Source organism: Megalops cyprinoides, chromosome 3, assembly GCF_013368585.1.
Source record: "Megalops cyprinoides isolate fMegCyp1 chromosome 3, fMegCyp1.pri, whole genome shotgun sequence".
Taxonomy (NCBI): domain Eukaryota; kingdom Metazoa; phylum Chordata; class Actinopteri; order Elopiformes; family Megalopidae; genus Megalops; species Megalops cyprinoides.
Genome location: NC_050585.1, coordinates 12,383,052 through 12,393,047, shown reverse-complemented (window position 1 = coordinate 12,393,047; position 9,996 = coordinate 12,383,052). Strand labels below are relative to the sequence as shown.

General features: G+C 43.9%; 1 protein-coding gene across 1 annotated transcript in view; it reads right to left on the bottom strand.

Annotated features, from left to right (window-relative positions):
* Window positions 1-2,702: 2,702 nt before the first annotated feature.
* dhrs11a (dehydrogenase/reductase (SDR family) member 11a) overlaps window positions 2,703-9,996 on the bottom strand; it is a 31,967-nt gene continuing 24,673 nt past the window's right edge. Inside the window, exons 3-7 of the mRNA XM_036524084.1 lie at window positions 5,640-5,734; window positions 4,253-4,382; window positions 3,871-3,963; window positions 3,659-3,724; window positions 2,703-3,163 (exon numbers count right to left, since the gene is read on the bottom strand). Of these exons, the coding sequence (XP_036379977.1) occupies window positions 3,122-3,163; window positions 3,659-3,724; window positions 3,871-3,963; window positions 4,253-4,382; window positions 5,640-5,734 (426 nt within the window). The 3' untranslated portion in view covers window positions 2,703-3,121. The remainder of the gene's footprint in view (window positions 3,164-3,658; window positions 3,725-3,870; window positions 3,964-4,252; window positions 4,383-5,639; window positions 5,735-9,996) is intronic.

The window sequence follows — 9,996 nt, the reverse complement described above, 5'->3', positions numbered from 1 at the left end:
CACGGCAAGCGAAAACACAGAAATAATTAAATCATATAAACATCTCAGTAGTTCTCTGAATCCATTTTTTTTTTCAGCACGAGCAGAGATGAGGGCATGTCTTTGGGTTTAAACTGTTTTTATGTTTTATTCCTGTTTAACTGTTTGAGTCATGAACAAATGTATCATTTCACCTGTAAATGTTTTTAACTCTTTCTGCTGCGAGGAGCTTGAAAAACCTTCTTTTATGTAAACTCTGTACTCGCATCTGTCATTTTTTTGTTTTTGTATGCTTAATAAAAAAAAAATCATGAACAAGCTCATTTGATTTCATCAGCGATAATTACACTGCAGTAGGGTGTATGAAGTGGTGGAAAGGTTGGAGCGCGCACATGTCATTAAGGCATTTCATGTGTATGTGTGTATGTGCACAAACAAGCATAAAGAAGAGGCTGATGAATGGCTAAATTCATTTACTACAGGAGTATTTATTGTACCCTATAGGGAGGAGCAGTATTTTGGCAGCTTGGTTCGTTCTACTTGACAGTCCTGTACGTGATGGTTTAAGAACGGTCGTGGGAGCATGAGGCACCGGCAGTGTGATATCTCTATAGGAATGGAAAGTGATTGCGGGAGCACAGGTCTGGACAAGTGCACTCAGCAGTCTGTCACCCTGATGTGGGCCCGGTCCTGCTGTGTCACCTTCACGGCCTCGTCAGCCCTCCTCATGCCACACGGCCAGCAGCCACCACAGACCAGCCGTTGCTGACGTGAACCCAAAAGCGGTCATGCCACTAGTTTGCATCATGAAGATGTGTGAGCTGCGCCTTTTCACTGCATGGTTTACATTAAGTTTAATATTATTATTCATCCACTGTGTTAGACATACACGTATGCACCCAGCATGTGTAATTTTGTGAAAAACTTCCAAGTAGGCACAACATGTGAAAACAATCCATTTGCAGCAAATATGATGTATAGTCAAGCCTGATTCATTATTTCAAATGTCAGCGAGTCAAACTGCTGCTGCAGATTGGACAATTAAATGGAGGGTATGATATTTGATGTTACATCATCAGCCAGTGCATTATCCAAAGAGATTCTAAAACACAGGTCTCCAGCATTTGATATGAACATTGTGATGATCATTAAAAATGAATGAACAAACTGGTATTCATTTAATCTCAACAGGGCTTTGATATTGTGCTCACCGTACAGTAGCTGTCATTTTCATTCAATATGATTTGGCTTTACTGGCAATTTCAGGGCTGGGTGAAAACGATGTCTGCGTAGCCTATGGGGATAAGCTTTTTATTAAACATTCTTTTCTTAAAGCTCTTTATGATGAAAACCTGCTCTATTTCATACTATATTCCTGATGTGTTTTATATGATGGAGAATATTCCCTACAGGTCCCTACAGTGGAAGTGTACCTTAAGGCATTTGGCTGATTCTACCCGCAATTTCCAGGATTCGCAAATATCCAGGTAATTTTGAAAGGAATTGGACCGCGTAAGTTAAGCGATGATGGATGCAAAGGAGCAGAGGGCCTTTGTCAGCTGTGGCTTTGCTGGTCACACGTTTTATCATTGTTCGTTGGCACCCAAGTTCTGAGTGCGCTCAATGAGCGTCAACCCCTCACCCACTTTTCAGGTCGATACCAAGAACAATATGGGTGCTATTTAAAGCCATCGTCACACTTACACTCACGCCCAGTCAGGGGTGCATGGGGAGTACCACTCTGTCAATGGTTGACAGAATCCAACGCTCATATAATCAGTCACCCTGTACGTGGAAGGGCTTTCTTAGAAAGATTCCCTATTTCCAGACATCGTTCTTTCAAAAGAAAAAAAAGACAAGAACATTATCGATCTCATTTATGTCTACTCATCAGCAACTACTCCAGCCTTGAGATGGGCCAGATGAATAGCGTGCCACCCTTAACCTCTGTCAGTTTCATAAGAGGGCCTTTTATAGCTTCAGCACTTGAACAGGCCCTTCAAACACAAAGCCTTCAAATGTTTGCCTTGGGAGAGTGCGTGCGACAGGAACCCAGCAACGTCCCATTTCCCACTCAAACTTCCCCTCAGAAAGCGAAAATGTCACACTCAGACAGGCAGGAGGGAAGGACACCACACCAACAGTCCAAGCTGTAACAACGTAGCAATAAAATTTTTTTTATTGAGAATACCTATGATTACAGTACACACTCACGAGTAGTACTTTTAATTATACACATGCCCACTTCTGAGTTAGAAACATTATCTAAGGACATTAGTGGTTTTCCCATCAGCCTCCAAAGTGCAAACCGATTTGTTAAATGGGTGATACTGAGAGTGTGTATGTGTGTGTGTTTGTGTGTGCATATGTGTGTTGGAGGGGGTTGTATGTTAAAAGGCAGGGGTCCAGAAATGTTCTCAAACTTTCACCTACACCATGGTTTACAGTCTAATGCATGATTTACACAGGACTTGAGAGACCAGCGCATGGCTTGCCAAACATTTCAGCAATATGACAGACTGACAAACTAAATGCGTTGTATTAAAACACAGAACAGGAAATTAAATGGATTGATCCCCTATGGTTACGGTATGAACCACACCAAACTATCAAAGTTCTAATGCTTATAAAAAATAATAAAATAACAATAGTAATCATTATTATTAACAATGTTTACTTTTATTTCTCTTTTTTTAAACAGATATGTAATATGACCTAAAAAACAAAACAAAAACCAAAAAACAAACAAAAAACATGTGCAACTGATGGCAAACGTTTCCACTGTAATAATGATCGTGCATGTGACCACATAGCTCAGGAGTGCTAAGATACACACCTTTTACTCCTCTTTGCAGTCGTTTAATTTTTTTATGAAGGCTGAAAAGACACCAAAAGTATGACATGTTCTATTCTTGCAGTTCTCTGAATAATTTGTAGTTTCCAATCAAAAACAGTGACTCATGTCACAGAAGGGACCGATCATAGGCTCCCACAGTACTGTTTGAGAATTGTTCCCCACCCCCGTCTCCAAATCTGATCCTTCCAATCCAGTTTAAAACTATTTTTTTTCCAGCAGAGGTCGCTAGGGAGTCACCAAGGCTGCTGGGTCTATCTGTTCCACCAGCTGCGTCCTGCTCAGTTGCTATGACACCTGCTCTACTGGCCTCATCTGCACGTCTCCGATCTGGGTATGAGGGAGAAAGTGTTTAAATCAAAAACGGAAATAACAGCATTTTTCAAAGACCGTTATGGGCTGAATTCTTTGAAAAATTCTACATCTCTAATGGATTTCATTTGAAACGTTCCTTCCCTCCCATGTGTGCCCATCTTAAATGAGAATTTGTCTACTATCTCCATGCTTTATTTTTCTGCATTGCACATGATTTGCACCACTCTGTCATGTAATATTCTGATCAGAATGGTCCACAGCTTGTAAAAAATATATATTACACACTTTCAGATATCTGCTCTTGCAATGTGAGGGAAGGAAACGTCAAAATGAGAGCATACAGCTGAGTAAATTGAGAAGGAGACAGAAAAGCTAAGATGGGCTGGGCTTTCATGTGACTGGAGAAACTTGACGTAAGGTTACAGAAACAGTTACAAGAGCCAGTGTCAAATCCTTACAAGGGATGTACACAGGACATGGATATAAACTAAAATTAGAGGCACTGCCTACCTGAACATGAGGAGGAGCGCTAAGGACATATGTGACAGCGTTGGCTATGTCTTCTGCTTTCAAACACTGCAGGAGCAAAACAAACCAAAACGGCCTCTGAACTGCCCGCATGCTTTCAAAGAAAGACTCGCCACTACCATCCCAGCACAGGAATGGAAGTGCTCTGCACTCTTCATAAAAGAGTGTTTGTGCGAGAGCTGTACGTATCTCACCTTTATACTCTCATATGTAGCAGCAGCTTTCTCTGGGTCGCTGTTGTGATGCCGAAAGGCAAACTCAGTTTCCACTATTCCAGGGGATATACTCTGTGATCAAAGTAAAAGACACAGTCATATCCACGGCGCCAACTCCTACCGGCTTCTGTGAAAGAATTCTGCAGAAATGTTACATTTACATTTACATTACGCAATCTTTAAATAAAAGCCACCGGTGAATGCTTCTGAATGACAAGTGTGCTTTAAGTCACATAAGACAGACAATGAATGCATTTGTTTTCCATGTTATGCAAGGCGGCAGATGTGACACAGTGGTCCATCCAGGCAAAACCGGACACATCCGCCATACACGTGTACGCGCAGGACGGGCCGCCCTTACCGTGGCGCGTATGTGACTCTTGGCTTCCCGCAGCTCTTGCCGGAGCCCCTCGGTCAGCGCCGTCACGGCGTACTTGGTGGCGCAGTAGAAGTGCTCGTCGGCGCTCGGCACTATCCTGTGCCCGCCCATGCTGCAGAGGGGGAAAGAAGTGAGCGAGCCGTCCGTCAGATTCCGCACTCATTACTACATTACATTGACATTATTGCTGTTTAGCAGACGCTGTTATCCAGAGCGACTTACATCAAATTACAGGTTTTACAATGTTATCCATTTATACAGCTACAGTAAGGTTATCCATTTATACCTCAGTAAATGTACAGCTGCATATTTACTGAGGCAATTATGGGTGAAGTACCTTGCCCAAGGGTCCAGCAGCTGTCCCCGTGGGGATTCGAACCGGCAACCTTTCGGTTACGAGCCCTGCTTCTTAACCACTACGCTACACTGCCGCCCATTACCACGCAACTCGGGCCTTGCTCAGACACAAACAGGTGAATTCTTAGACAGTGTAAAGACTCCTGATGAGTACAGAAACATTTAGGGGAAAAAAGTGCCTTGAGACAGTGCATACAGACAAGTGCACTGAGACAGTGAAATATGCATTCACAAGACCCACTGTGTGTACGGTTATGAACAAGCGCACGTTTTCTTCTCCTTATCTATTTAAAATTCATTTATTACACAGGGTAATGATAACTTTTTTTAATGAAAAGCAAGTAGGGAGAATCATCTGCTATAGAGAGAAAAATTAATTACACATTCAACAAGGTATTAAACTAATATCCATGAAAAATGGCTGTCAGGTCTTAGAGGAAAATGAGAAGAGAGATAAAATATGTAGTACGCCTGTGGCAAAACTGAATTTTTAAAACGACAAACATCTGCAACACACAATGTTATTACTCTTGCTAATCATGAAGAGTTTAAAGGCGTATCAAGGGCATGCATATTACCATGGCAGCAGGGAGGCTGTACGCTGGAATGCATTTTATCCTGAGATGACATCGTCTGCACACGTATACTGTACACGCGGGCCTGATCCCTTCTCTTCGGGAACAGAGAGGCATCAGGTAGAGGAAGGGGGTCAGAGATGAATGGCTGATTGTGCTGGCGAGTCACTGCGTAATCTGCCCGTCTGGCCTGCGCGCGGGCCTAATCGCAGCTGGAAAGGAGCCCGTTTTCTGAGGCCACCGAGGGACTGTCTCATTCGCCGGCTAGTTCTGCCTCCCATTGAATCTGGGTTGCAGAGATGTCTCTCTTCTGACCTAGAGGGAATGCCCGAAATAACCTGCCCCGCCAGCGACGGGTGAAGTGGACAGCCTGGTCTGCCTTACATTGGTTAGCCAATCGGACGGCTGGAAGGCTGTGGGCGGGACTGGTGCCGTACCTGTTGACGTTGATTATGTGGCCGTCGTCCACGTGCCTCTCCTTCATCGACTGGTAGGCCTCGCGTGTGCAGATGGACAGGGCCAGGACATTCACCTGCAGAGCAGACGGACACAGAGACACTCAGACCGCAGGCGTTTCCACAGCAATACTACCGCTGAAACGAAGTGCACAGTGACATCAGGCGTCTCAAAACACAGTAAACTAGCACAGCTGTTGGCCCTTAATCCTGAACTCTCTGCCCTTAAAGAGGTGGGGGGTCAAGGCCCGACGCTCTCCAAGATGCAGAGAAACAAAGTCAAATGAGCGAAGCTGCTGAAACTCTAGACACGCCTTTACAAAAGACCTTCACTCAGGCTCACGGTTTCAGGAGGTGATTAACACAACGAAGCAACGCAGGATCATGCCTACAGTGTGCCATAACACCGAAATACACAGGACTAGTTAAAAAGATAAAAATATATCACATTCGAAAGACGGTTCAGTGCGTGCTGACCACTTCCGCTGCCATTGGGAGGGAGACCGGGAGACGGCATTAGCCATGTTAGCCCTGGGGTGTGTGCGGCGCTGCATGTGCAATAGCCAGCTAACAGGGATTAGAGGAACAATGGGGCGGCCCCATTAGAGGGGCGCACCCCCGCTGGGCTCTCGATATATTCTCCCTGGGGCCGGTGAGGCTGCCTTTTTCCTGGGCTCCCAGGATAACGAGCCCTGGCTTCCTCCACCTCCCGGGCAGCGAGCCGCCTCTTGCGGAGCCATGATTCAGGCCGACAGCAAGCACTTTCATTTCAGCATGCATCCTCTTCTGGATGCCCTGAATCGTAGGCGAAGACCCGTGTGTCTCTTGGCTATTTCTTCCTACTGGACTTTTTTTCTGAATTCCAAGACTTATTGTTTTTCTCTTGAGCCTGGGTGTCACCCTACAGCATTAGGTTCTTCAACAGCTCCAGTCTCTAAGTTCTTGGAGCAACAGCAACAAGAGAGACATCTCCACAAGCTTACATAAAAGAACAAAAAAAAAGAAAAAAAGAAAAAATGTAGACAATAAATACCATTCAGAGATTAAGATAATGTCATCTAAAAGATGAGGTTTTCTCTCTTTTTGTAGGACAGAATGAAAACCCCTTTTGTCTGAGGCAAGATGGGCTCTTTTTCTGCAAACTGTGGCTCCATTAGGCTTCTAGCTGTCCTTTTGTCCCCATTAAGTGCTCCCTGTGAGGACAGAGCCGCGTCCAGACCGGCTGCGGCCCGTTTCAGAGCGCCGCCGTGGGCCCCGGTCACTCACCGCTCTGGCTCAGGATGTGAACCGACAGCTGGATGCTACAACAATGCAAAAGGAAAAGAGGGGGATGAAAAGACACAATGACTGGACTGTAGCAATATGCCCGACCAGGAAGACGAATAAACACCTCTGAAGAATGCCTTTCAGAAAAAAGCAGCACCTCGGAGAGGAAGTACTTGGCTTATGAGGTGACGCTCCTCGCAGTTTCAGAATGAATCACAGCGCTGGACGGAAGGAAGGGAAAGCTTGCCTTCCTCCAGGTGACCTCTGACCCCACTCCCATGAGTCTACCACGCTACGGCCATTAATAACATGAATGGAGGCATGTAGTTACAAAACCGCTGACTGCCACCTCCACTGTAACACCCTGTAGGTACTCGGAACAATCACCAGGCGACGGGTTAATGGCAAACTAGCGTACAGGAGGAAAAACAAGGTCAGTATGCAGATTAGACACGCTAAAAATACTCCGGTGCACATTCATCTTGGACACCATGGCAACAGATGGACGGGCAGAAGAAACGCCGCACCAAGGTGATGTGCTTTTAAGAGGCTGAATGGCACAGTCTTAATGAATCACACATCTTCTGTATGAAAACAAGGAAGGAAATAATGAGGGCCACACAAGTGTCGTCCTGTGTGGAGCCAGGCCCCCTCTCATAACCAATAGAGCAGCTCCCTCTCTCTCTTGTTGGTGCGTGTGTGTGTGTGTGTGTGTGTGTGTTGTGTCACTCACTCCCTCTCTCTAAAGAAGCTCAGTGGGGCCTGATTCCCTCAGGACTCCCGGGTCTTTACAAATGTCGTCCCTCTGCTCCATTCTCACTCCCATTCCCCACTCCCCAACCTCCCCCAACTCCACACCAGAACCCCACATCCAGCACGTCTGGGTTAGAAAGTGACACTAAAACTACTGAATTTCATTTGAATATATTGGCACTCGGTTTGAGAGCGTGTTAGAGAAACAAACCTAACAAGACGAGGCAAGTGGCGAAGCCACTCAGTTTCAGCTGGGGGATTTTGCACTTACTGTAACCATTTAGAGGGGATTCAGTTTCTTCGCCTCTAAGCTGTAATTACGGATTAACACTTGTACAGCTCTCCAAATGCACACATGCTATTAGGGGGAGGCTGGGCTGCTGAGTATCTCGCTGTCACGATTTTAAAAGTAAAATATCTATGTATGATAAGTTAATTTAATCATCAGACATAAAGCTAAAGTACATTTGGTTCTCCTAATTTTGCAGTGTAGCAAGAAGATGAGCCCTGAGCTGTTCAGGATGTCTTAAGATGGAGTGTGTAATAGCCATAAATGGTTAGACTCTGGACCTAAGGTTGTGGGTGTGTATCTTGGGTGGGATGCTGCTGTTGTAGCAAGGTACTTAAAGCCGATTGCCCCAGAACAAATGGATAACTGTATGTGTCACACATTAAATAAAGAAAACAACACTGGAAGCCACACTGGCTATATGTCTAAAACCTGCCAAATTTCAATGTTCATAATCAACTAAATAAAGAACAGCCAATACATTTTTGATAAATATGACCACCAATGTTTTGATCCTGGACCACAACTGGTGTCTACTGAGTCAAATCTGTCCATTTTTCTTGCAGTTTTAACCCTTTACTAATCAACAGATGTGACTAACGTCTGTGTGCATATTACAGCAAAGGAAGATTAAGGTATAGTTTTGACACAAATCTTCTAAACCTGAAGTAAAACCACCACAGCAAGCTATTTGGTTACTTACATATGTAGCATGTAACCGGTAATACCTGAATAATAATAAATAATACCCTTTTTAAAAAGGAAACATTTTTCATTCAAGGTTTCCAGATCTAAATCCTCCCAGGAGCTAATCCATGTCAATCTCAAAAGCAATTTACCACAGTTCCCCATTAGAGGTCACTGTTTTCTTTTAAGACACACTACAATGAAGTGGGGGTTGGGGTAGGAGATGTGGGTGTCAAGAGATGTTGCCAGAACTTTCAACAAATCACATGACCCAACTGCTTCTGGTAAAGGAGCATTTAACACTGTTTGTGTTGTGTTGTGTGGAGCACAAGCACTGAGCTGGTCAGTGGGTGTGCCTTGCTCCTGTGAAAGACTGTGTCAACATCCATCAAATTACCTGCTCTAACCTGATGCATGAGACTGTTCTTGCCAGTAGGTAGTTACAGGGACTGGAAATGCTGGACAGGGGGAGAGTTGAGTCGCACAGGCTCAAGACATGCTCAAAGAAAGCCGGAATCAGCTACTTCCCACCTAACAGCTCTGTTCTTTTGTTATTTTTGTAGGGTGTAGTGTGGTCCACTTCGACAGGAACCAGAAAGGGAAACACAAATGCTTCCGAGCAATAAAAAAATTGTTATTCTCTTCCTTGTTTCCATTCTTCTGGTGTGAGAGCAGAACTACAATATGTCAATGTTACACTGTTAACAGATCAAGTTATTGCTGTGTTCACAAGATCGACTGTATTATGATAAGTGAAATATAGGGGGTAGACAAAATAAAGAAAACACCTAATGAAAAAGGACCCATATTGACTATCGTAATTCATAAGGAGTCTACAAATGTGTTTCACATTAATGTCAATACTAGTTACCGGTATGTTTCTGCGTTAAAAAGTTTTAAAACCAGCACTCTGATATGTGAGCCTCTAAAGCAACATGAGAGATCTAACAGCTTTTGAAAGAGGATGAATAGATGGTGCCGATATTGCAGGTGTGTCAGTCACTGAAGCAGCAAAATTATTTAGCGTGTCAAAGGGAACAATGTTGCAAAATCGTGACAGCACATGCCAAACAAGGAAAAAAACATCAAGATCAACATTGAAGCTTAAAGGGAAAAAAATTTAAACAACATTGAATGTTTATGGGAAATTCTGGAATTTTCACCTCCTTCATCTCTCAAAAAGCTCTCAACTCCTGATCTCTGGTGTAAACAGAACATGTATATATTTGTGACATTTGTCTGGAATCATCTCTACAGCCACAGATAACAGTTCATTTGCAATCATAATTTTTGCACCCAAACCAGAACTGAAAAACTCAATAATTTGAAAATATTTTGCTGGAA